This window comes from Cervus canadensis, chromosome 24 (genome assembly GCF_019320065.1).
Source record: "Cervus canadensis isolate Bull #8, Minnesota chromosome 24, ASM1932006v1, whole genome shotgun sequence".
Classification (NCBI taxonomy): domain Eukaryota; kingdom Metazoa; phylum Chordata; class Mammalia; order Artiodactyla; family Cervidae; genus Cervus; species Cervus canadensis.
The window spans coordinates 407,828-434,313 of record NC_057409.1 but is presented as its reverse complement, the minus strand read 5'-3'; the positions used below and the strand labels follow the sequence as shown (position 1 = coordinate 434,313).

The following is a 26,486-nucleotide window of genomic DNA, read 5'->3' as shown; positions in this document are numbered from 1 at the left end:
GGTCTAGTGGGGAAAAGGCAAGTAGTGATGAGTTAGGAATATTAAGTGGGCTGTGATGGGGTAAGTACAGGTTGTCAGGGGTCTATAGCTGGAGCCCAGCTAGTCTACTGGAAGACAAAGGACTTCCTGGAAGAGATGGCCCTTACGCTAAAGTCTGGAAGATGAGCAGGAATTAACTGCATAGCTGGCTTACAAAGCATTTGCACATCCAAGTAAAAACACCAGTGATAGAAATCATGGGTAATATTTGCCAAGCTCTTTCCTTGGGCCAATTTGCTGAATGCTTAATGGGTCTTGTTAATCTTTGTTTTTAACCCTATAAAAACGTTGACTGATCCACCTGAGAAGTCAGGTGACTTGCAGTGACTGGGAGAGATAACCGTCTCCCCACTTCACATGGGGTGACTGAGGCTCAGAGCAGGGCAGTAAGTTGCCTGCAGTCACAGAAGTTAATGGCAGAGCCGGGACGAACGCCCAGATCTCCTGAGCCCCTGCTCCTGAGCTGGGCAGACACAACAGGGGCTCAGGAAGAGGGAGGGAGGAGGAGGGGAGGGAGACGTGGCCGTGCTGAGCTGAGCGGCACTGCTCCCCAGCTATTACCAGAGGAAGCTGAAGGAGGGCACCTGTAAGGCTCGGGAGATGGAATCGGCCGTAGGGCGGCTGCGGCCCCGGAAGAAGCTTCCCTACAACACCCCGCAGGCAGACACCCTGGAGATGCCTGAACGCAGAGTCCTCAGGGTCCTGAGCCGGCTGAAGCAGCAGAACTACGGTGAGGGCCCCGGGCTCCCCCAGCAGCTCCCCGCTTCACCCCGGGCTCCCCCAGCCGGGGCCGAGGCATGGCTCCCCGCTTTGGGCCCAGCTGTGTGGTGATGATCACCCCCGGCTCCAGCCCCCCACACTCTTTACCCTGAGCCTGAGCCCAGGGAGCACGGCTGGCCCCAAGAGCCTGGACTGGGAGGGCAGAGGGGCTGAGCAATCCCAGCTCCTCATTTCTTGAGCACCCTTGGGGTCACTCTCTGTGATAAGCCCTTTGCAGATGTGCTAGAAGTTAGTCATCATAACCATGTGTTTATTAATACTCTATGCATTTACGATGAGAAAATTAAAGTTTAAGCAGCTTGCGTAAGGCCCCACAGCGAGCATGTCAGAAGGGAGTTCACACGCAGGCCAGACCCCTGCTGTGTGCCCAGTGGGTGGACGAGGAGCTTTCCCAACGACTAGACGTGTGCTCCTTTCTAAGCTGCTGTCAGCCTGCGCTCATCAGCTCAGCATTCAGCCAAGCGCTTTACATACACCACCCCTTAAACCCTCACCGTCAACTCTGAGGAGGATGCCACTATCATCTCTGGCTTCTGTACCAGTTCAGGGAGGTCAAGTGAGTGGCCCAAACCCTCTCACGGGTCGGCCTGGCTCCCAAGGCTGAGCGTGCTCTGAAACGCCCCCCTCCTGCCAGCTGCCAACCTGCAGAGCCCGTACGCCCAGGTGCCTTGCATCCCGCTCTGCCCGCGGCTGGACAAGAAGACGGTCCGCCGGAAGCAGGGCGGCCACTACATGCTGGAACAGTGCACCAGCGGCCTGGGCCCCGACATCCACAGCATCCTCTTGCACGCTGGATCTCAGGGAGGCAGGTGGGTACCCCGAGGGCAGGGCAGGCCCCAGCATAGGCCCGTCCGCCTCCTCCTGAGAGGGCCTGGCCTAATCCAAGGGGCATCCAGCCTTCCAGGAGGCGGATGCAGACACTGCTGCTCCAGAGAGGAGAGAGGGGAAAGGACAGGAGAGGGAAGGAACTGATCTCTGGGCCGGGCGGGTCGTTCCAAAGCCAGCGTACTCACGCCTTTCGGTGCCCAGGACTCCCTGGCGCTACCTGCCTTTCTCACACAGAGGGTTTAATTCTCAAGTTCTTTGCCTGAGTCTGATTCCGCTTTCATAGTAATAGGAGACTGGCTCAGCAGCAGGGTGGATGTGAGCTTTGCCTGCAGCTGTCGTCCCTGGGCCTGCTGGGATGAAACCACACGAGCCTTGGAATCAAGCCCCCAGCCCGACTGGGGCTCCATCCCTGCCCTGGGCAGACGGGGTGGCTCACTCCCTCCCACCCTTCTCCCCTGCCTCTCCCCCAGGGAACCTGGCCGTCTGAATTCTGTACCAGCTCGAACCCACTGACCCTGCCGAGTCCGGACTCTGCCTGCGTCTGATGGGTCACTGGGCAGGGGTGGCTGCTGGATTTTTCTTTTGTGGCCTGGTAAGCCAATAAACAAGAACCTCAGCCTCTGTGCCTCTGTGCCACCCGACTGTCAGAGTGTGGGGCCTCAGGCTCCAGAGCCCTGAAGGTGGAGCCGCCCTGAAAGCCTGCGGAGGGCCAGGTGTTCTGCTGGAGGTGGCCTGGGTGCAAGTCTTGACCTTCTGTGCTCTCCAAGCACAGAACGGGACTGTCCTCAGATGAGTTTCTCCAGGCTTTGGACTAGGAGCCCCGCAAGGGCAGGAATTCTTCCCCCTTACTTGAAGGAAATGGTGGATATAAGGGACCTGCCTGGGAACGACCCCGGCCTCTCACATAGGCAGACCCCATGGAAAGGTGGCTGGTGGGGTGGGGAGGCCCACGGGGGGCTGAGCCGTGCTCTCCCAAACGGAGACCCAGGACCCAGGGGTCTCCTTCCCTGGGAGTCGATGGGTTTGGGTTCTTGGCCTGAATTCACATGCCACCCCAGCCCTGTCCTCAGAGAGGCCCTCCCTGGGACTGAGCAGAGCGCTCCCAGCGGTTAAACACGCAGCCACAGTGAAAGGTGAGAAGGTCAGAGACTGAAATGAGGACAAGGCTTTGACAAGTTTAAAACATGTATTTAAAATACAATTTATAAAATGCCTCATCTGCCGACTCAGGAGCCCGCGGTGCGGGGTGGGGTGGGAATGCCCGCCGGACCGGCAGAGCAGGACGGCAGGGGGCAGGCTCCCTCCCGGGCCTCCCTGTTCAGACGCCCGAGGGGCCCGCATGCACCCCGGGGGCCGCATGGCTGAAAACAGGACCCCAGAGGCTTCCAGAGTCTCTGCCTACCGGGGAGGCCGGGGCCGCCCTGCCGGCCCGTCCCTGAGCAGAGTGTCCCCAGGCGGGGCGAGCAGGGGAGGGCGGGGCGGGGCCCTGGAGGGGCTGAGGGGAGCAGAGCGGGTGTTGCCTCCTGCCTGCAGGTGGGGAGCACCCTGACTGAGTGGGCGGAGAAGGGGGTCGCCAGGCCCAGACCCCCAGCTCCTTTGGTTATAGGCTGACGTCAGAGTAGTGGCTCATGGGAAGCGGTTAGCTGGGAGGTCTGAGGTCCGGCTCGGGGGTGAGTGGGGAGCTGGGGAAGGGGACAGAACCGCGGAGGCAGATAAGGGGCAGCAGCCTCAGGTTTCTGCCCCCCTCACCCCTCCGGGGTTTTCCAAGCCAAAGCCTGCAGCTTACTTTAAAAAAAAAAAAAAAAGCACTTAAGGAAAGTTACAGACAACTACAAAAAAAAAACACCCCCACAAACACACACACAAAATCCAAACCGTTCTCCCATCTCCCCGCCCACCTCCCCCCAACACAAGAGTTTCCTGTTTCACTTCGTTTAAGTTTTGTCTGTCACCTCTCTGTCTGGGGAGCCAGGGTAGACTGCGGGTGGGTGGGGGCAGGCACGCAGCGGGCAGAGCCCGTCTTTGGCCGGAGGGAGGCGGGAGCCGCAGGCCCCACGACCCCCTCAATCCAGACACCCGTCAGCCGGCCTCCTGGGCTCCCGCCAGAAGAGGGGAGCGAGAGCAGATGGTCCCCACAGTGGGGCCCTCAGCACCTCTGGCCTTTCTACCTGCCCACCCCTGTACCTTCTCCAGCTGAAAAGGACAGTCTCATCTTGGGCCAGAAACCACTGTCACGTGAGGGATGGACACTGTCCGTCTCGGACGCAGAAACCTGGTCCGGGCCGTGGAGACAGCAGCCTTCCCCCCCGCCCACCCCTCAGAACAGCCTGTGCTGGCACTCAGCATGCCCAGGCTCTCACTGAAGCTGCATCCAGCTCTCTGCACACACCGCTTCCGGGCTCCACTCAGTGGTAAGCCCGTGCTAGGGACTAGCTGCTGACTCGGCTGGCAGCCAACCTCCCCTCCTAAGGGGCAGACGCAATGGGCCAAGGCTTGCTGGGTCCCGCTGACATCCCCACGGGGTGAGGTGAGGGCAGGAGGACCAGAGGCAGGAGCGAGCCTGCAAGACCTGGCCCGCCACCGTGGCCGGTACAAGCTGCCCCAACCACAGACATCACAGCACCCGTTCCAAAACTCATCTGCCGAGCAGGCAGGCCGTCTGGCTGGCTGAGGGATGCCAGGTGCAGTGCAACGGGACAGCTCAGAAAGCCTGAAAGGGGCCAGATGGTACACACGGCTGCTCTGGGCAGAGCCCTCTAAGCCTCTTCCACCGCAAAGAGCCAAAGCCAGTCTCCAGGCTTTAAGGACAGAGGGTAAACTGCCTTGGCTCAAGGCCCTTGCTCTGGAAAAAAGGGATGGAGGGTAGCCTAGGCGCAGGGGGAACCAGTCTGTCATTACCAACCTTTGCAATGCACAGCTTGTTTTTCCCCAAACGTACTCAGAATGGTTTGCTCCTCAGGTAGTGATTTCACAAGGGAAATGTCCTGGGTACAGTTACCAAGCCGATGCCATCGACAGCGATGGCACCCCACAGACACGTGAAAGTTATTTCTAAGTCTTGCTGGAGCGGGAAAGTCCACCTGTGTTCTGACCACACTCAGCAGGAGGCTCAGAGTCCTGGAGTCAGACTCTCTCCTGGCTTTCCTTGTGTTGACAGCAAAACACGGAGCAAGTCTTGCAGCCCTTATTCCCACAGCCTGGAGTGCAGCCTCACTCCTTGCCTTCTTCCAGAAGCAGTAAGCCTGGCTGGTAGGGAACCACCCTGAGGGGTTTTGGAAGGGGAAGTCTGTTCACTTTCTCCATCTCCCAAAATACTAGAGGTGAGGGGTTGGCACCCTCCCCAGGCTCTCAGAGCCTACAGAGCTAGCCCAGTCTGCAGGCAGGGCACAGAGGCCCTGGGCCGTAGCTGGGGGAGGGAGGTATAGGCATGGGTGCTCAACTGTCCTGGGGGCTGCAGAGCCCGGCCCCGTCTGGGCGGCAGTAGGAATACAGAAGCTAAGCTCACCAAAGTCCTATTGGTTAATGTTTCTAGTGAATTTCCCAGAAACACTTTTAAGTAGACTACCAAACTATCCTTTCTCAATTAAAAATTCATTAAACTGCTAAAACCTCTCCCATGCACTTTTTTTTTTTGCAAATCAAATATTTGTATAAACAAACAAAAATAGGAAGGAAAGAAAAAAAAAAAGGATACTTTCCCAAGGAACTTGCTTTTAAGTGATGAGGACACGCACTTGAGGGTGGTGGACGGGAGTTCTCATCTGCGTTTTGAAATCCCAAATTAATGAGCATGATAAACTGTTATTGCTGGCACTGGCTTCACCCCGAGTGGCCAAGGGGCACTGCCTGACTCTCTACTCTGAGTCCCTGGGGGGTCCCCCAACCCTCCTCTAACCCCCACCCTTTCCCTTTCCATTGACTGGGGACAGCCCTTGTAGACACGCCAATCGCAGTGGGAAGAGGGGGAAGGGCGGTCACAGTGCATGGGGGTCAAGGTCACAGTGGGCGGAGCAAAGGGGATCACAGTGCAAGTCAGTCGGTCGCTCCCTCTGCTCAAGTCCAGCGGTCTGCCCCCGCAGTGCGGCCTGCAGCGGGCGGCGGCATCCTTGGCAGCCCGCGTTTATCTGCGCTGTTTGAAGCCTTGGGACCCATCGGGACCCAGAGGCTGTCTGATCACATTGTTGGGCTGCCGGCTGTCTTCCGGCTGGGAGATCCGGGTTGGCCTGAAAGAAAAAGACCAGAGGGAGGCCTGAGAAAGGGCAAAGGAGAAGCCCCCAGATCTTAAAGTCAACTCCTGCGTCTGGGGTGGAGGCCAGTGGCTCCCGGCCGACTCTGGCCCCATAAGCCTAGTTCTCTAGCGAGCAGACTCGGCGCACCTCCAAGCTGGGAAGCCCGGAGAATAGACGGGGAGGACGGTTCCTGCTTGCGAGCGCCCACAGCACTCTGGAGGCGGGGGGCGTGCCCCAGGGCCTGTGCTGTCCAGGGGCAGCGACAGTGACCACGGAGAGCACGTGTCCCGCAGACCTTCGGGGTCCAGGCTCCCCAGAGGCCGGGCTGACCCTGCCCCGCCCCGTCGCTCCTCCGAGCTAACTCTAGGACTGTGAAGAGCTGGAAGAGAACGGACTTCTACTCTGCCAAATGAAGGCTCAGAGGAGAGAGAACGGAAGTCCATCAGAATAGTGAAGGCACAGAAGTACGCACAGATTAGAATGCCAAGCCTCCGAATACCCCCTCCCTCCCAAAGAGGCTTCTCTAGCTAGAAAGAGGATGTTCTAACAAATACTGCTTTACCGGGGGATGATAAACTTACATAAAGCAACCTCTAGGGCTGCAGAGGCAAAAATGCCATGAATAAAAAAAATTTAGAAAATTCACAAAAACATCAGAGTGGGCCATATGAGACCCAGAAGATAACACCCGCAACTCACTTGTCATTTAATTGTACAATAAATGGATGAGAAAAAAAATAAAATAAGTGGATGAGGCAGGCGATCATCATCCCGTTTCTCGGATGAGACAGTGAGGACACACAGGGTTAGGTAGGTCTAAGCTAAGCAGAAGGAAGCGGCAGAGGTGCGCTTAAAACCGGCCAAGGTGACTGGAACCCGCGCCGCCCACCCCTGCGCGCACAGCCCCGCCCGCCTCGCAGGCCGCGCTCTCACCCCCGCGGGGCGGGGCGAGCACACTCACCGGTCGAGGATGGGCTTCTCTTGCTCCTCCTCCGGGCTGGCGCTGCCCAGGATCCGCTTCCGGGCCTCCGCGTACTCTGCCTCCCGCTGCGCCAGGGACTTGACCGGGAGGGCCGGCCTGCTGGCGGAGTTGGGGCCGCTGACCACACCGTTGCTGGTGGGCCTCTTGAGGATGCGGATCTGTGGAGGGGGGCCCGTGGGAAGGCTATCGTCCTGAATCACAATGGGCACTTTGGGAGGAGATTTGGATTTCCTGCTGACGAAGAGCAAACACAGCCTCAGAAGTCCTGTCCACGATGATGGAGTACCCAGTGCGACCCGCGACTATCCCCCCCCAAGCCTATTCATTAGTCTCTGGCCTCTGACCAGACACTGAAATCCTCAGTCAGGAAGGGTTTCGCCAAACAGCAAGCCTGCCTGTTAAGCTCACGTAGCCCCAGGTCTGCTCCCCAGACCGAACCCCAGGCGAGGGGGTGGGGCACCGGCTCACTCAGACTTCTCTCCTCATGATCACCACAGTCACAACCACCACGGTTTGGCCCTGGTGACAAAACATCTCTCGTCCAGAATCCATCGGCCTCAGTTAGAAACCTCAGCTTCCCTACGCAGACCAGAATGTAACAGGCTGGTAGGTGGGAGTCCCTTAGCTTGAGGGTCGGCAAAGCATTCCCTCCCAGTCAAGGTCCCAACATGCGCTCAGACCCAGGCTCCGGGGGGCCTGCCCTGCTGCTCCGACCGGCATCGAGACGGGATTGGCCACACGGCCCGGCCTTCTGCTGAGGGGCCTGTGCCTCCCGGACCCTGGCGGCCCCTTCGGAAGAGGTCCCGAGCAGAGCCCCTCCCGCCCCGCAGCAGGGCTCTCCGGTCTGCTGGACGCTGCGAGGCTGCGGTCCGGGATGATGGAGACCGCGCCTGGCAGCGCTCCAAGGAAAAGCACTGCCCAGGGCTGGGGGTGCACGGCGGGTGTGTGCACACAGGGCGGGGCAGACGACAGGGAAGAGACAAGAGCCAGCGGAGAGCAAGGGTCCAGGCGGGAAGGGCCACGAAGACTCTCCCCGAGCGGTCACCTAGCTCCTCCTCAGAACCGAAGAGCCCCAGGGGCCTGCTTTCAGGGCCCTGAGGTCAGGAGGGGTCGTGACGGGGCGGGGGGGGCTGCCACCGCGGGGCCTGGAGCGGGTCGGGGAGGCCAGGGCAGGTGGCCAGGGCGCTGTGACCAGGCGCGCAGACAGACAGGGAGCCAGCGCTCTGCTCCAAGAGGCGGGGAGCCAGGAAGCCAGCGGGCGGACAGGGCCCCTAGGCCCCCAGGGACAAGTAGGTAAGCCTGCAGAGGCCCTCTCCTCCTCCCCGCGGGATGCTGACAGGTCAGCAGGGCCAAGACAGACCGCTCCAGTCAACCTGCACCTGCTCTGCAAACCCACTCCCTCTGCTGCCTGAGTGGGGAAAGCGATCCTGAAAGGTCCTGAAGAACTCCCGAGAACCTCTTCTTCCCGATACCCTCGTGACGCCCTGAGCCACCAGCCGTGCAGGGCCCAGGGGACTCGCCTGCCCAAGCGCCTTGTGTCACAGAGGAGGAAAGTGGCGCCTAGGAGACAGCGTGCCCCGCGCCTCAGTCGCCTCCGCGCCCAGCCCTGGCCTGGCCCCTCCCCTCTGCAGGCCGCCTCACGGGCCCGCTGACACAGCACGCAGGCGACCACTCCAGCCTCACTCCCACAGCCGCCGTGTCTGACCCTAAAGGAAGCGCTTGCTGCCCACGAGCCTGACCTGCCACACCTAACGGCCAGCTGGAGACGCCACTGGCTGCCCACACTCACGGCAGAGCGCGAGCCCTCAGACCAGACAGCAGCCTTACCTCTCCTTTTGTGTGATCTTCAGTTTTTTTTCCAACCGTCTGTCTATTTCCTAGAGGAAAAAAATGTATATAAAAAGTGGAAAAAAATCTCTCTCAAATAAAAACTTGTCTTTATTTTCAGAGCTAAGGGCAGCGTCCTCTGTGACCAGGGACGACAGTGTGTCCTTAGAAGTCATGGGTGCAGCCCTCCCTTCACGAGCCTCTGGGGCGTGGGGCCCTGACTCCCTGCAGGTTCGTCCCCCTCCATCCCCGAGGCTGCGGTGAGTTCTAGACTGCAGCCTTCAGCTGGGGTCTCTGCACAGCCGCCAACCTGTCCTTCAAAGAGCCACTCACATCAACTCTCCAAACATGAGCCTGCCTGTGTCCCGTGCCCACTGAAGACGCTTCAACTGCTGGCCGGGCCGGTACAAGCCCTAAGCACGCCTGCCGCACGCACGCCTTCAGCTCCTGTTCCTGTCACACCAGCCACAGCAAACCCAAGCCGGCCCACCCCGCAGCCGGCCGGTCTGCCTGCCTCCAGTCTCCACCCCTTGTAAACTCCCAGGTGTCCTGCCAAACACAGCTTGAGCGGCCGCCTCTCCTCTCTGAAGTCTCCTCTGCGCCCATACATGTCATCACCTGCTCCTCAGACACACACTCTCCCTTCATGAGCCCGTGTAGCACATATTTTACAATTTTTTTTCACTTGTATGGACTAGAACTCTGAGACTAGCACCGAGCAAAAGGCCTAGAACAGAAGAGAAGCCAACCATCTGTGCAGCCGGAGTTCTCCGAGCCTCAGCAGCAGGACCTGCAGGCTGCCTCCAGAGCCGGGGGTGCGAGTCTGCCCGTGCGGGACAGGGAAGGGGCGCCCAGCACGGCCCAGGCTCCGGGCTCCTCAGCGGTCCTGTGTGTTCTTAAAACACGTCCCATTCAACCGTGTTCAGGGAGGGCAAGACCACCTAGCTGCTGGACAGGGGCGTAATCACATGCAAAATTACGGACTGGTTCTCAACCCGGGTGACTCTGGTACGTTTGGCCACGTCTGGAGACATTTTCAGGTGTCATTACTGGAGGGGAGGTGTGCTGGCATCCAGTGGGCTAAAATGCCCACCAGGATCCCACTAAAACCCTACAGTGCACAGAACAGCCTCGCAGCAAAGAATCATCTACCCCCAAAGGTCAACAATGACAAGGCTGAGAAATCCTGACCTAATAAGATGGATGGGATTTTGAAAGGACTCTAGTACTTGCAAAATGTTAAGACCGATGGCCTTAGTGAAGTTTTTGAAATATTTTTTTCAAAAACTTCAGAGCCCAGAGCTAGTTTTCACAAATTATGTGCTGAAATATAGTTGATGGCTACAGTCCAAGCTGGTTAACTGAATTGTTCAAATCTTCTACAATCTTATTGATTTGTTTGATCTATAGACTAAAGAAAAAATCAATAATTATTCCTTTAGTACATTAAAGCTTACCATTGTGAAGTGACAATCTCTACCTTAAAATCTATTATTTCACACTAATAAAGCTATGCCAGTTTTGTTTTGGTTGATATCACCTGGAATATGTTTTTCCCCCTCTTTTACTTCCTTCCAAGTCCTTATTTTCGTTTCCTGTAAACAATATGAAGCTAGCCTAATGATATGAAGCTGAATCTAAGTGGAATCTGACACTGATATGACTGATGCTGAGTTGTCTTTAACATGCTTTGTTTTTATGAAAGACTCAAACTATATCTAGGCAAGCATAACAAAATGTATTCTGAGGGCACCCCCAACTCTCTGGAGGGGGTAGGAAGCCACAAGAATGAAACCTCTTACTCAAGCTTGGAACACAAGCTGGTGCCTGGAGGGTTAAGAAAATGAGCTAGATGTTGTCTGTGAGCACACAGACATGCACTCAAAGAAAATCTATGCCTACAACACACTCGGTAATGTTATTTCTTCTAAATTTCAGGATTAATGACAGTGGTACTGCCTGAGTAAACAGTATGTTTCATGTTAGACTAATGCCCATCAACTTTTAAGGGCTTTTCGCAAATAACTTGCAGTTTTAAAGTTTGTGTCATTTTGCTACCATCTGAAAATGAGACTTCCTATTCAAGTTCCTCCATCATAAATGCAAGGTTTTACATCCGCGGGATTTACAAGTCTTCAAACGGGTCAGATCAAATGCCTCCAGAGGCGGGCAAGCACCCAAACTCCCTCTGAAGGGAGCACAGTGGCGAGGGGAGGGGGCTCCAAGGGGCCCGGGGGCACGCGTCCCCCGAAGACGGGCAGACAGGCAGCCACACCCCGGGAGACTGAAGCTACTGCTTCAGTTTGATGGTGAAGCTCTGAATTTTTAAACTTCATTACAAGAACTCTTGCTTTTATACTGCTGTGAGGAGCAAATAAGAGGCAACTGGACCTAATAATAGGTTAGCGGGTTTTTTAAAAGCACTATGGGAAACACACGTTGTGGTGAGAGCATCTGAGAGCGCCCATGCAGGTTTCCTCTCAGGAGGGCACGGCACGTCCTTCTTTCTCCAGGGCGCGGGGGAGACAGGGAAGCTGCCCAGGCCCAGCAAGCAAGGCCTGGTGGGGGAGAGCCCTTCAGGAGAGCGCGCGGGGAGGGCCCATCAGGAGGGTGTGCGGGGCGGGGGGGGGGAGGCAGAGCCTAGTGGGGAGATACCCTCAGGAGGGTGTGCGCGGAGGCAGGGCCTGGAGGTGACCCCATCAGGAGGGTGTGCGGGGAGGTGGGGGAAGAGGCCCTCAGGAGGGTGTGCGCAGAGGCAGGGCCTCAGGGCTGCCATGCACCTTCCCAAACACTCCCTTCCGGACCGACCCCGCGTGAGACAACGCAGCTTTTCTCTCTCGGTCAGATGAGGGAAAGGTGCTCAGAGAGGTTACAGAGCCCCCCAGGGTCACAGCACAGCACGTCGTCAAGGCAGCCCCAGAACTAAGGCCTTTGGAGGTCCACCCCGCGCTGCCGCCCCCCACACAGCTCAACCCCCTGGGAAAGCCAGTGGACACCGAGCCCCGCTTCCTCCCAACCCCTGGATCCTACCCTGCCCCCACACCCCAGGAACTAATACTCGCACTCCTCCCCACGACCTCGGGCAGGATGGTTTACTGGGGTTGAGGAGGAACTCGTCCCGCAGTGGCAAGGACGAGCTCTGGCGCCAACAGCCCTGGTGCAAAGTGGGCCCCGGCCACCTCGGGCTGGCCTGCCGCAGCCCAGCGCGCCCAGGGCTGTCTGCAGGAGGCGGGCGCCCTGCCAGCAGCTGGAGGAGGCCCCGCGTCTCCTACTGGAGTCTGTCCAGGTGTCATGAGTCAGTCCATCCTCTCCTTGGACAGGCCCTTGCAATCAATCCACTCTCCGACCCGGGCTCTGAGGAGCTGGACCCAGTGGAAACTCTCCTACAGGGCACACTACAAGGAGAACACCGGTCTCCTCCAGAGAGGCAACAGCTGAAGGGATTCCATCGGCTGCAGGCCTGGTGTGGCCCCAACAAGGAATCCAGCTAGCTAAGGGCACCTTCCTCTTCCACAGGGATGCACACAGGCCTGAGAGGCCCAGCCTCCACGGCTAGTGAAAGAAACCCACAAGCTCAGTGCTGGAACTCGACTCCAAGAGAGGAAGGGTCGGTCACCAGGGCACAAGTAATCACAGGTGAGGGGCTAAGAAAGTTCCATTTCCCATGGCTTCTCCTTCCGGAAAAGCTCTTTATTTGTTGTCAAGTAGCACTGAACAGACTCCAGAAGATGATGCTCTGTGCCTCCTCTCTCTGGGTCAAAATCCTAAGCAGGAGATCTGCTGTTACCAAGCACAGGTGTCACTTCACCGCTACAAAATGAGGTCCGTGCTGCCTGGTCTGCAAGAACAAGCAAACCCGAAAGCAAGCAGCCTAGGGTCGGGGAGTCACAAAGAACCACCGTGGGCAGCAAGGTGCTTCTGGACAGGCTGGTCCTTACGAGAGATAGAAGGGAGGTCACCGCCACAAGATGAGTGCAGTGAGACATCAAGGCCTGCAAATTCAACACACCCGAGAAAGATGCACAGCTGCACTGGCTGCTGAGGCCCTTAGTCTTGCAGTGAATGTGCTCATGTGAACCTCCAGCAGAAAGCTGGGGGTGGACGCACAGGAGCGGAAGGAGACACCGTGAACAGTCTCCACTGTGACACAGCCACGACCTTCCAAAGGAATGGAGGGTCAGGATGTGTGTGCATGGCAGGCAGACTACAGGGAGAGCCCCGCTCCTGTGACACAGAGGTGGACAAGAGAGAAAAGAGAAACTCGAGAAGGGAAGAGATGAGGAAAGAGGAGAGGAGAGAGACAGACTCTTCTGGGCCTTGGTGCAAAGTGCAGTAAGGACAGCATCGTTACAGCGTACTGTTGCAAAAAACAGACTTTACCACTTCACCTAGGAATGGCGAAGCGGATTCACACTAGCCACACTCACAGCAGACAAAGTGAACAAACCCTAATCCTGACCTGTTATCCTGGGTGTGTGTCTGTGTCCAGTCCTTTCTGGAGCCTGGCCTGCGGCTGCCAGCCTCTCAGAACCCCCTCACTCGCCCCGGGGTCAGAGGACGGGCCGGGCCGCTCCACCACAGCACCCCTCTCTCTGATGACCCAAACCCAGACCCTCTGGTCACCAGGCAGCCGACAAAACTTCCAAGAATCCAAGTGATCTCATTACCGAATGGAGGTCTAAGAGGTCTTGGCTCTGATTTAGGAAGCAACATCTTTTTTATCAGCAACAGTTACTATCTAAGTGAGCACAATGTGTCTCTCTGTCAGTTGCCATTTCAGAAGTTGGTGTTTTCTGCTTCTCCTCTCAAATTCAAGGCGGAATGACCGATCTTGGGCTCCCTGTGAACCGCTATGCCCCACAGGCTCATGCAGTCTCCTCCAGCTCTCCCAAATTGGGAACCACATATCTGCAAGTAGACCCCGGGGGCAGCCTCCCCAGCAAGGCACCTGTGTCTCCACACCACACACCTGGGGGGAGTCTGCCTCCTCCCACCACAGCCTCGGTTTCATTTAGGTATAAAACAAAAATAACTCGCGGGTAGTTGCTGCTCAGTCGCTGAGCTGTATCTGACACCGTGGACTGCAGCACACCAGCTCCTCTGCCCCTCACTGCATCCCAGACTTTGTTCAAACCCATGTCCCTCGAGTTGGTGATGCCATCCAACCATCTCATCCTCTCATCCCCTTCTCCTGCCCTCAATCTTTCCCAGTATCAGGGTCTTTTCTAATGAGTCAGCTCTTTGCATCAGGTGGCCAAAGGACTGGAGCTTCAGCTTCACCATCAGTCCTTCCAGTGAATATTCAGGGTTGATTTAAGATTACCTGGTTTCATGGGTGGAACCAGCAAAATATGGTCTAAAGCCAGATAGAAAGGTCTCCATAACTTTTAAAGCACGCCCCTGGCTATTTCAAGTCCAGATGTGCAATGCACAGAAGCTTTTCCTAACAACCTTCATATCAACTTTAGTAACGGCGCTTCATCCCTGCCTTTCTCTCCACATCACTGGCACAGTGGTGACTCGGTCCTGCCCTGGGGGGCTGGCCGGCTCCAGTGCTTCCGCTTACCCCATCCCCCGGCTAACTCCAGGAACGAGGGCACCCACAGTTGCCTCCCCCAGGTCTGATTTCACAGCGATGCTTCAGGATCCCTGACAGGTTCAATAACAATAATAATAATAATAACTCCTGAGCAAACACGATTGGGTAAATTGGAAAGAGCAAAAGGCAGAATTCAGAAGTTGAGAGACAAAGAAGAGCGGTACAGTGCCGCAAAGCAGTCAGCTGCCTCTTTAACACAGACTCGGGTTGGTCGGTTTGAAGGTTCTATTGCCCACCAGGCATTCCGCCTTCCTGTGGCTCCCACAGCAAGGAAAGACATTCCACTTTAATTATGTGGGTCACTGTAGGGCAAAGGATAAAGTTCTAAAGCTCCCTCCCTAAGGAAATCTTTGGCCATTTTCCTTTTGCTTCACTGTGATTAAAAACAAAAAAAGCTGGAGACAAGCATTTACGGAAAACCTGCTGTCGAGCAGGAGATGCGCTAGCAGCTGGAGACCGAGATGAGCTAGGCAGTCCCTGCTGACAGGGAGCGCCTAGCCAGGCAGAGGCAGAGGTGTACAAACACTGTCGGGAGAGAGACAGAAGCCCGGGAGAGCTGCAGAAACTTAAAGGAGAAGAGACGTCGGGGAGAAAGAGTGACAGTAAGAATAGGGGGAAAGCAAAAAAGGGACCCCAAAGAAAGACACTTCTTAAATAGGGACATTCAAATCTAGAAAGGCATCTGATAATGGACCCATCTCTGTAACCTTAGATTAGGTTTAGAAAGTCATCTGAGATTACTTCAGCTGCAGCCAGCAATGGTTCTTATTAGTTGGTATCAATACTACTCAAAAAGCTACTGTGGAAAATCAGTTGTAACTCCTAGGGTCAGCAAGATATGAACTGGAACAAGTCAGGGGCACCAGAAAACCACAGAGGGCTCTGGGGTGGTATGCAGTAAAGACCAAACAATTTCTACTTGCTTGGAAGAGACACCCACTTCCTGCTTTCTTTTCCAAGTTCGATAGAGCTTTCCGGATCCCTCTGTGCCTGCCCAGAAAGAGGGAATCCTTTGGGCACACTCTCCTCTGCATTAGATCCAGCTGGACCACTCAGTGCACAGTGGTGACTGCCATATGTGGCTGGTATGCACTTGACATGTGGCCAGTCCAAACTGAGACGTGCTTTAAGTGCCAAAGACACAGCTGACTTCCCAGTGTAACATAGCTCTTTAATATATTTTCAATATTGTTTATATGTTGATTTGATACTACTTTGTATATATTGAATTAAAAATATTAATTTCATGTGTCTGTTTATACTTTTCAAATATAGCTTCTAGAAAACTTTACATTACCTACATGGCCTGCAGGATACTTCTGTTGGATAACACTGCTTTAGACCTAACTTTAGAATGACAAGTATCCCTCTTGTCCACTACATCTGTCAGCAACTAGTGACTGAGTGCCTCAAGGATCCAAGAGGCATGGTGTTTAGTGATGTGCAAAACCCACTCTGGTGGGTCCTATTTGTCTCAGCACAAAGCAACCAGCACTCACTCAGTGCCCAGTGTCTGGCTCAGGCCTTGCTCTGGGTGACATCCTCCACTTCACTTCACTTCAGCTCTCTGAGCTCTGCTGTCCCTCCGAAACCATCCTTCTCAGAGTTTCCAATAGCCTGCAGTGGAGCTACGTTTACTGGTGAATCCCAAACCTTCACTTAACTCAGCACTCTCAGTGCTCCTTCCTTGCAGCATTTTTAAAGTTGAAGTAAGCTTTTATCAATAGAATGGATAAACCATTTTCTTTATTCAGCTTCCCAGACACTACGCTCCTGGTAGTTCCCTCTCACGCTTCGTATTTGATTTCTTCTATAACAAGATAGGTTCCTCTTCCTCTCCCGATCCTTTGAGGTTGGAGAGTCTGCCCCTTCTGTTTCCAGGTTGGCTTATTAAGTGACCTCATCTAGTTCCACAGCTTTAAAATCATTCATATACACAGTCCCACTTGGATTTCAAAAGGTACCTCAGCCTACTGTGTCCAAAACCAACTCTTGATTTTATCCCGTCACCCAAACCTGTTCCTCTCACCCCATTTCAGCAAGTCCAGTCTTCCAGGGCTCAGGCCAGACCCTGGACTCACCTCTGAGGCCTCTTCACACCCACATCAGCAGATCTTGTTGGTTCTATTTTCAAAATGTATGCTGAATTTTCTCAATACTTCTGCTGCTGTGACCATCTTGGTTTTAATTACCAACAGTATCCTGATAAGTCTCTGTGCTTCCATTCTTGCCCCTACAGTTTATTCTGCAGAGCAGCCAGAATGATCTTTTCACTCAGGAATAACTTTATTTAACTCTTATCACTAGGCAGGGTAGACTTTATTAATCTAATTTCACACATGAGGAAAACAAAGCTGAAAGAAAGAAAGTAAAGAAAGTGAAGTTGCTCAGTCGTGTCCAACTCTTTGCGACCCCGTGGACTGTAGACCGCCAGGCTCCTCTGTCCATGGGATTCTCCAGGCAAGAATACTGGAGTGGGTTGCCATTTCCTTCTCCAGGGGATCTTCCCAACCCAGGGATCGAACCCGGGTCTCCCGGGTTGCAGGCAGACGCTTTATCCTCTGAGCCACCAGGGAAGCCCCAAAGGTAGTGATCAAACACGGAAAAAATTTTTTTTTTCAAACACAAATTTTAAGGCAAGATAAAAATGTAAACAGAAGCTTCCCCTGCCCGTCGGGTCTCCCCCCGCCCAGCGTGCACTGCCTGCCTGCACATGCACTAACCAGACCTTCTCAAAGGTGGGAATGCCTGCCCAGCCACGGCCACCCCTGTTTCCTCCTGGCATCAGGCACGTAACTCCTTAGAAGACAACACTCCTCTCAACCCTGGCAGGGGTCAAAATGACCCACCACTTGCCTTCGAAGGTACAGACATCTCTAGGAAACTTTATGTATCATGCCAATATACTGATTCTCTTAAACACAGGGACTGCTGCAGAACAAACAGGTCAGACAACTTGGGGAGATACTGGACCACACCTAACGGAAGTTCTCAGCTTAAATACTTGCTTACAACCTTGCTACTTGTATTCTACCTGTTTTATAAGATTATCATTTTTTTTTTAGATTATCATTTTTTAAACTAGCAAATGCATGACTGACCCTTCAACACAATTAATGATGACAAGGTCACTTGAGACAACTGATCAAAGATATAGTTCCGTAAGATTAATGACTGTAATAGCTAACCCTAGATATAGGAAGAAGCAACTAGAGGGAACCATTTCCTGGACCATAACAGATTAGTAAGTCAGGCAGTCCAGAGGTTTTTGATTACTATTAACAGGGCTGAGTCCAATAGCACATTAAATGGCCTATCAACAAAATCTTCACCTGACCTGGAAATGAGCATTCCAAGTACTCCAGGGCAAATTGGTCATAAAATGCCTCCCACACCTTGGCTGAAATTAAGACCGAAAGCAAAAGGGATTGTTCAGTAAAGAATGTCACCCACCATGCTGTTCTACAAGAACCAAGCCGTTAGGCACTGCAATCACTGGCCTTCAATACCCTTGGAAAGAACACAGGGCGGAGAGCAGGAGGAGGCACTGTGCTCTGGGGAAACGGGCAGAGCTGAGCCTCAGACAGTTACCTATCTTCAGGAGAAAATTTTATGGACCCAGCTTCTCCCATCTTCCCCATACTTGAGAAAAGCACTAAAACCATCACTAAGGTACCTGTTCCTTGAGAATGGCAGTGACCGACCGAGCCGTGTGCCCGAATCACACACGCCCCTCACCATGTCACACGCCAACTGGCCTCCCCCTCACCTCTCTGACACTCTCTCAGAGCTCTATGAGACCCTCTGACTGCAGTCTTCAGGTTGGCGGGGGTGACACTCTCCACTAGGTCATCAGTAAACTGTTCACTGACAGTAGCCAGTGACCTGCCCCAGACCACACCTGGCACGTGAGCCCTGAGCCTAGACTCCTGATCTCTCTCCTGCCACGGATGGAGAAAGTGGGTCACTGACTGTCAAAGGCAACCTATCCTTTCTTGCTACATTTTACAATGAAGACAGCAAGGCTTCTCTCCCAAAGGAACTATTAGACCTACAGACTCTGGGGGACGGAGCAAAATCTCTATGACGCCCCCACAACACCAGGTTTTACTCAAACACCCAAAGGCACCTTCACCACCAGTTAGTCAGAATCATGGCACTCAGCAGGGGCAGGAAACACAGGGCTTTCAGGCCAAGCCAATAGAGCAGGCAGGACGGCAGGGAACATGGCAGGGAGGCAACAGGGTGGGCTGTGGAGAGGAAGCAGGGCCTGGGTAAAGGCATTGGGATCCAACACTCAAAATGCAAAGTGGGTCCCAAAGCAGTCCACAGGATATAGGTTATCTGAGGCCATCAACGTGAACTACAGATACAGGGGGCCTGAGAGAGAGGAGCTGGTGAGAGATCTGAGCACATTATTCACTTTCTCTCTCTCCAGAGGCTTGGCCAGATGTTAAAAATTTATTTTCCATTTATAACGAAGATTTCAAGGCACTCCCTGGTGGTCTAGTGGTTAGGACTTGACGCTTTCACTGCTGAGGGCCTGGGTTCAATCCCTGGTCGGAGAACCCACAAGCATCGAAGCACAGCTCAAAAAAAGAAAAAAAAAAAAAGATTTCAACCCTCATCTCACAGTCACTGTTCTTAGCATTACAACTAACAACAGGATTCTTTCTGGCTCTTGAGCACTGAGTTCAAGTTTCTCAGATACACAAAATGCATTAGCTCATCATCCAGGCTACAGAAGCAGGAGGTCAATCCCAGGCAAAAGAAATACACAACTGCAAAGGAACCAGGAACTAAACACCTTAAAGCACTTAACTAGTCAGTTCTCTGCCACGGTGAACAGACTGTCCAGGAAGGTCGTGAAGTGTGGGCTCAGGGTGCCAGCAGCCTCAGCGGGGACCGCCTATGTGAGCTCCCGCCCCGCACACGCCACTGGGTCAAGGGGACAGAGGGGACAGTGAACGCGAAGTGCGCTCCGCCCGCCCCGTAAGGCGCCCTCAGGAGGCTACCTGAGGAGTGGGGAGCCCTGCCAGGAATGGCCAGTGGATGTGGGAGTTCACCGGCTTACAGGCACTGTTTCCCAGGGAGACACGCAGCTCAGAGCAGGAACAGGACGGACGGCTGGAGGGTCACAGGTGCCTTTATAATCCAAGAAGGCCAGAGCACAGGGGCTGGACACGGCTCTCCAGGTCTATGAAGAGCACCGCCAGTCCTGGCCTTTCCAGACTCTAGTCACAACTGTCCTGCGCAGTCTCATCTAAGGACCACACCCCTGAAAGATGCCATTTTAACTGCATTTTAACAATGTTTACTATTCCTTTTAGAAAGGAAAGACTGTTTCCTGTGTTCATTTTGTAAGGGAAAGTGTTTTGGGTGTTGGGAGAGGATGACATACTGTGAGGGACATTTTTAAATGTCTTACCCTCAGGGATAAGATTCTTTACGTACACAGAGACCACTGTTAGGATTTGCTGCTAAATTCTGTGGCTGCTGGCTTTGATCTTTATCCTGCACAGAGCTGAACTGGGTGGTAAGGAGAAGGATGTTTGGTGGAGGCGAGCAGAGTTTAGAAACCACTTGGGAAGAGCAATCTTTATAGTAACCACTTAAGAAAAACCAATTTCATTCTGTATTTTGGCCACAGATACAAGTAGCTAAACTCGATCCCCTAGGAAACCCAACAAGTCCGTAGCTATCTTGACAGGAAAAGAATTTCTATTTCCATGGAAAGTGTGCAGGAAAGAACCCACTCCACCTTGTGAAGGCCAGCTACTTGATACAGACTTAAACTGACATGAACGTGGGGGCCCCACTGCAGCACAGAGGGGAAATGGGGCAAAGGGGCTAGCTCCAAGGGGACTGGAGTCACCAGATCCAGACAACAGTGCCTCTTCTCTGGAAGGATTTTACCAAAGCTTCAGAAAGATACACAGTTCTATCCCGTTGCAGAAGGAAAAGCAACTTTCCAAATTCCAACCCACAGCAACCACGGCAGCTCTCTTGTACACCCTGAGCACGCTGGGAACAAAACCCCCGTGCAGCCTCAAAGGAGAGCGCTGAGCAGTCACGAGTGAAAAGCTACTCTTCTGAAATCACAGTGAAACATCCTTTTCCCAGAGTCCCAGGCACAGGCTGCTCAGCAGAATCTTGTCTCAACTAGCCAACCACTTTATAGAAAGTCCCCTCTGAAGACATCAGTCCCTCGAGCTCAGTCTTTCCGTAAGGACCAGAAACAGCTTAGCAGTGGCTCCTTTGGCCACAGTACCCCTGGATTTGTGCTGATACCACAAACCTTAAATGCCTTCTTTACTGTAAGACAAACAGAAGGAAATCAGCACCAGGTAGCCCCCAAATAACTAGTATTTGCCCCCCATCCACACCCAGGGTACACCCTCTGCGATGACAGCAATTTCAGCAGCACCGGAGACCCACAGTGAGGCAGGCAGCCTTGCTTCAGGGAGAACGGTCTCTTCTCTAAAGAAAGCTAAGCAAATCAAAGCTCTTATCTTTTAAATTAAAATCTAACCATGGGGACTTTCCTGGTGGCCCAGTGTTGAAGAAGCCACCTTCCAATGCAGGGGACGTGGGTTCGATCCCTGCTCAGGGAATGAAGCTCCCACACGCTGCGGGGCACCTGAGCCCACAGGCCGCAGCTAGAAGCCGGGGCATGGCAGCCACCTAGCCCGCTTCCAGGACAAGAGAAGCCCCTGCTCCTCAACTAGAGAAAGCATACGCACAGTCTAAACAACAACAAGTACAAAACTCACTCCTCTCCAAAAAAAACCAGCCTCCAACACTCTTCTTTGCTTTCAGGACAAAGTCCAAGCTCTCCAGAACCGTGTACAAGCTCTTCCAGATCGGCCCCTGTATACCTCTCGGGCCTCATCTCTTTCCAATCTGTCCTGCCAATGCCCCACCCTCCAGCCAGAAGGAAATACTTGTCGCTCTCCTAATGCTGCACATTCTTCTCTCACTGCCTCCTTGCCTATGAGTGCACTGGTCCTACTCTACCTGTCCTCCCAGACTTACTAGTGCTTAATTCAACTGGGCCTTGGAATCTTACTTTGGGCATCACCTTCCCTACAAGACTGTCTCTGATCCCAGGCCCAGGACCCCGTCTATACCTCTCCCACAGAAAGTGCTGCCTCCCTGTCTCCTCAATGGACTGTGCCTGGGACCTGGAACACAGCAAGTATCCCATGCTTACTGACACCTTACTAAGACTCACATATCACATGATGTCCCTGAAGCGCTAATGTTCAGATGACTGGCTCTATGAGAGTAGAAAGTAAACATAAATTCTTAGTCCAGAAGACCACTGTCCTTGAACTTAAGATACACTTTCTTCCAATTAGCTACATGACTTGCCCTTACAAAAGAGAATAAAAGGCAACTTTTTTTTTTTTTTAATTTTTTTATTAGTTGGAGGCTAATTACTTCACAACATTTCAGTGGGTTTTGTCATACATTGATATGAATCAGCCATAGATTTACACGTATTCCCCATCCCGATCCCCCCTCCCACCTCCCTCTCCACCCGATTCCTCTGGGTCTTCTCAGTGCACCAGGCCCGAGCACTTGTCTCATGCATCCCACCTGGGCTGGTGATCTGTTTCACCAAAAAGGCAACTTCTGAGACGCAACAAAATGAGAAAGGTTGCCAATGCTTGATATTAACTACCAGTTCAATTCCATTTATGTACCATCATCCTTCCCCTAGGACTGGGTTAGCTCATTGCCAATAAGATGGAGTAAGCTGTATCTTTTTTGAGTGTCTAAACAAGTGAATATAAAGCTTCAGTCAAACAATCAGAAATCTGAACCCGTGTCCATTAACTAGCTTTTAGAAATGTTTTGATTTTTAAACTTTTTCCCTTCTCCCTTTTCTTTCTCTAACTTCTATCCCATGCTTGCACGGTAATAATTAATCAGTACCAGATGTCTTAAGAATGTAACCTCTAATAACATCACTGATGCACAAGTCTAAGTTGTTTTCAGAATAAGATGACCTTTGCAGGTTCCACATCCGGACCACCAGGTCACAGACCACTGGGTAGGAGGCACAGACAGCCTGGCTCCTGGAAGGATGATTAAGTATCACAACAGAATGATTAACCACCAGCTTCCCCTCTCTTTCCCCTTTAGAAACTCCTAACTAGGGAATTCCCTGGCAGTCCAGGGGCTGGGACTCTGCGCTCTGACCATGGAGGGCTGGGGTTGAATCCCTGCTTGGGAAACCAAGACCCCACAAGCCATGAGGCACTGCCAAAACAAGACAGACAACCCTCCTGTCTAAAAACCAGGTGGTGTGGACCTGAGACTTGTCTCCCACTTCCCTGCTTGGCGCCTTGCAATCAAGTCCTAATTCTGTTGCAAACACCTTACTTTGCTGCAGCCTGGGAACATCAGCTCTTTTCATATTGAGCAAACTGTTAACCTGATTTGGGGGGAAATATGACGATTACAAAATGCACTATTTGTCCTCGAAATGTGCTTAAGATAAGGACACAACTTAAGAGTCTGAATCAACATTAACTCAATTCTACATTTTCATTTCTCCCAAAGGCAGTATATTTTTAAAGAATCACTTCCCTGATGGAATATAAGTCACATTTGTTAAATTGTCTTTTTTTTTGAGGCTGTAACTCCTTGGGAGAATAGGTAAAGGGACAATTTTATATCAGGTAAGTGTTCACTATACTAACTAAAAGCAAAAAGCAATCTATTTACAGAATATTTGAGATGTTTCTCAAAGTCAGTCTTCCCTCAAAGGACACAACAGAACTTGATACTGAGTGTTCTGAAAATAAAACGGAAACAATAACCTCAGATGTATTTACAAATAAGAAAGAAATTCTAGCATGATGGCAAAATTCTTTGTGGTGTCGGAGAACAGGAATCACCAAAAGCCTCTACTTTCAAGGATTAGAACTCTAGATTACATAAAGCTTAAATGCTCAAGTTTAGAATGAGTCAACCCCCATTTGCTAGCCTCGCCATCCCATTTTTTATTTTGGCAAGGCGAGATGTGTGTGTGTGTGTAATTTAACTCTCATTACCGTATGGCAGTTGAGAGACAGGGTAACCTGAAGCTAAGACTTTTACATACTCAGCTGGCTACATCTGAGAAACACTGTATAGTCAGTTTCCCCATGATACAGACATCACAACTCATCCTCTCCTTCAAAAGTGCACATTTACAAGACTCTTTATGAAATTCGCAAAGGGAATCAGATTCAAGGGGACCTTCAAGGACAAGCCCAAAGCAAACATATTAAAAATAAAAGTCAGCGCCCAATTCCCAAACTGTCCATAGATCTCCAGGTGGGAGGCAGCAGAATGTGAGAGAAAGAATCCAGATTTGGAGGTAGACAGGTCAAATCCCAGCTTCCGGATTACTATCTGCATGACCTTGAACCAGACAGGTTTCCCTAAATCTCAGTTTCCTTACTTATTATCCTGTAGAGGATAATATCTCTACAGGGTGTTTCAATTAAATAAAAGCTATATAAAGGACCTTGCATTTTGGCAGTACTGCTTATGATGTCACTGTGACAAGGTTGGGCTCCATTTCTGTACCTGGCACTTATGAAGGGTTTAGTACAAAAAATACTGGATGAGCACCAGAAAGATCCAAGTTGGATCTGACATCTCTGGTGTCCAGCTATAAAATTGAGAGTGGGCTAGTTTATCTCTAAGCCCTCTACTGGTTCTCAAAAACTAAAGCAATCCTCAATTTCTGGACCCTACATTCATTTTTTGTTCATTTTCTTTAACATGAGAAACTCCTGTACCTTTGAAACAGGTTGAGGAAAAACAAAGAAAGGACAAGATTCTCAAGAAACTTATCATTTGAGTCACATTCAAATTGTAGGCCAAGCTCTTTCACAGGGAGCGACAGGAGGGGTTCTGAATGATTCACTCACATTCGCAGGCAGTAAACGCCTCTACCGGAGACTGAATTCTCTGGCACAAACTCGCTGCTGAGCACGCTGTCTAGCACAGAGCAGGCACTCCAAACTGCTGGCTGAACGAATAAATACCCGGCTGGCTGACACCTGCTGCTCCCCATAAAAATCTTTCCATTGCTCTCCTTACTCAAGTCAAAATTCAAGAAAGATGGTCTAAGAATTGAACTCAATACCTTCTGAACGAGTTAATTCTTCAAACCCTCAATTATGCTAGGTGAGAAACAAACACCCTGAGAGATGCTGAACCACCACGGGGAAAAACTTCAAGGCCAAAGGTCCAACATTAAGGGAACGCTAAGGGCGAGGGCCCGTCTCTCAGCCTGCTCAAGCGCCGACAAGCACCCTCAAAGGCGCTCGGGGGAGGGGGAACCCAGCTCCTGTCGTTCTACCCGGCTTCCCGCCTAGCTCCGTAAAGAATCTGCCTGCAACACAGGAGGAGCCTGGTAGGCTACAGTCCATGGGATCGCAAAGACCCGGGTTCGATCCCTGGGTCGGGAAGATCCCCTGGAGAAGGAAATGGCAACCCACTAACCCTAACCCATGGACAGAGGAGCCTGGGGTCGCAAGAGTCGGACACGACTGAGCGACTGAGCCACACTCGGCTCTCCACGCCCTATTCCCGATAAACAGAGCTCCAGGGGGAAGAACAGACACGAACACGAACACGAGAGCCCCAAAACACCTCCACACCTTCACCAGGGTCACCACGGAATCACACACTCTGAAAATGCCAAATTAAACACGAACCAAGTCGAACTGGCTGCTCCAGATAGGGATAAACTATCTTCGCACAGCTTGTGGAGGCAAACAAAAGCCCCCAAAGCAAAGAGCCGAACGGTCCATTCCCCCTCCCCGCCGGGACAGCGGCTGCCTCACGCACCGCGCCCCCGCTCCCGGCGGTCACTCTTCGAGGTCCTCCCGGGGCTCGCGCCCGCGGGAGAGGGGCTGCCGCCGAGGCTTTTGGCGGTTCTGGCGGGGTCCCCGGAACACCGGCCTGCCCTGGGCGCTCAGAGTAAAACTGAAAGAGGAAAAAAGCCCTGACTCGCCCACCGTGGCGGACGGCACAAAGCAGCGGGCACTTTGGCAGAGTCGAGGGTCCAGAAATGACTCCGTTTCCTCCCGCTCTTCTCCGGGGCCCCGCCTGCCGCCCCGGAGCGCGCACCCCTCCCCACACTGTGCGTCGCTCCCCATCAGAGCACATGAACTTTAAAATGGTGCTCTGGGCGCGGGGTGGGGGGGTCCAACGGGGAGAGGAAGGCCCGTAGGAGCCCGGGGCGGGCCGGCGGGCGCCCGGCAGAGAGGCCCCGGGTGGCGGGTGGGGCGCCCCGGCGGTGCGCACGTCTGCCCGGGGGCAGCGGGGGAAGGAGGCGCCGAGGTGAAGGGAGAAATGGAACGCGGCCCCTTTAAGAGGCCTTCGCGGCGCTCTGGGGCCAGGGGCCTCTCCTTCATCCCTGGCCCGACGTGTGGGGCCCTTCCTCGGGGAGAACCATCCCCAGACCCGCTCCCCGGAGGCTTCCCTCACGCCAGGTCCCGCCCGGCCCAGCCCCGGGGCGGCGGCTCCTCCTTACCCCGCTGTCTGCCGCCTCCTCCCAGCTTTCAGCGACCTCCTCATCTTCCATCTTACTCGCCGCTTTCCCTCCTCCCCAACCCCTCCGTGCGCCTGCGCCCTGAAGTGCGTCTCCGTCGCGGGCGCCTGCACGCAGAGCTTTGCTCAATGAACCCCGCCCCTTGCCCAGGCCGGAAGAGGCTCCGGTCCAAGGCCCACGATCCTCGGGGAAGTCATCTTGAAAGAGGGCAGAGAACTCAGAAGGTTGCCATTTTTCTTAAGGGCAACGTCTACTGAATGGGAGTCCCTGTGAAGTCATCGTCTTGAGTACGGGAAGTGTGTTCTTTGAAACCATCTTTTCTAAGGGCAAACAATTTACTTTTTTAAAGTTATAGTTTTCATAACCTGCAGATTATGTTTTTTCAAAACTCTGAAAACATTTTTACACCTCAAAGAATGAAGCAGGAAGTAAAACACTGACCAGTTTAAATTGGTTTTGATTCTTTAAATAGGCTATTTATTAATCAAACCTTGGAGAAGGAAATGGCAATCCACTCCAGTAATCTTGCTTGGAAAACCCCATGGACGGAGGAGCCTGGTAGTCCATGGGATCGCAAAGAGTTGGACACGAGTGAGCGACTTCACTTAATCAAACTTGAGGGTTTATAGAGACAGTACT

At 53.1% G+C, this 26,486-nt stretch overlaps 2 protein-coding genes across 3 annotated transcripts in view; one reads left to right on the top strand and one right to left on the bottom strand.

Annotated features, from left to right (window-relative positions):
• Positions 1 to 2,250, top strand: part of SPATA21 (spermatogenesis associated 21) — a 35,094-nt gene extending 32,844 nt beyond the window's left edge. The window contains exons 10-12 of the mRNA XM_043445016.1: positions 594 to 769; positions 1,454 to 1,628; positions 2,118 to 2,250. Of these exons, the coding sequence (XP_043300951.1) occupies positions 594 to 769; positions 1,454 to 1,628; positions 2,118 to 2,160 (394 nt within the window). The 3' untranslated portion in view covers positions 2,161 to 2,250. The remainder of the gene's footprint in view (positions 1 to 593; positions 770 to 1,453; positions 1,629 to 2,117) is intronic.
• Positions 2,251 to 2,814: 564 nt separating this feature from the next.
• Positions 2,815 to 25,938, bottom strand: SZRD1 (SUZ RNA binding domain containing 1). Of its 2 annotated transcripts, none has more exons than XM_043445018.1 (4): positions 25,830 to 25,938; positions 8,686 to 8,735; positions 6,838 to 7,089; positions 2,815 to 5,870 (listed from the first exon to the last, which is right to left on the bottom strand). In XM_043445018.1, exons 1-4 carry the CDS (start codon positions 25,878 to 25,880, stop codon positions 5,768 to 5,770), a joined length of 456 nt encoding a protein of 151 aa, XP_043300953.1. In that variant the 5' UTR covers positions 25,881 to 25,938; the 3' UTR covers positions 2,815 to 5,767. The 2 variants fall into 2 exon arrangements, with proteins under 2 accessions (XP_043300953.1, XP_043300952.1); XM_043445017.1 differs by having other exon boundaries at positions 6,838 to 7,092; positions 25,830 to 25,937.
• Between the last annotated feature and the right edge of the window lie 548 nt (positions 25,939 to 26,486).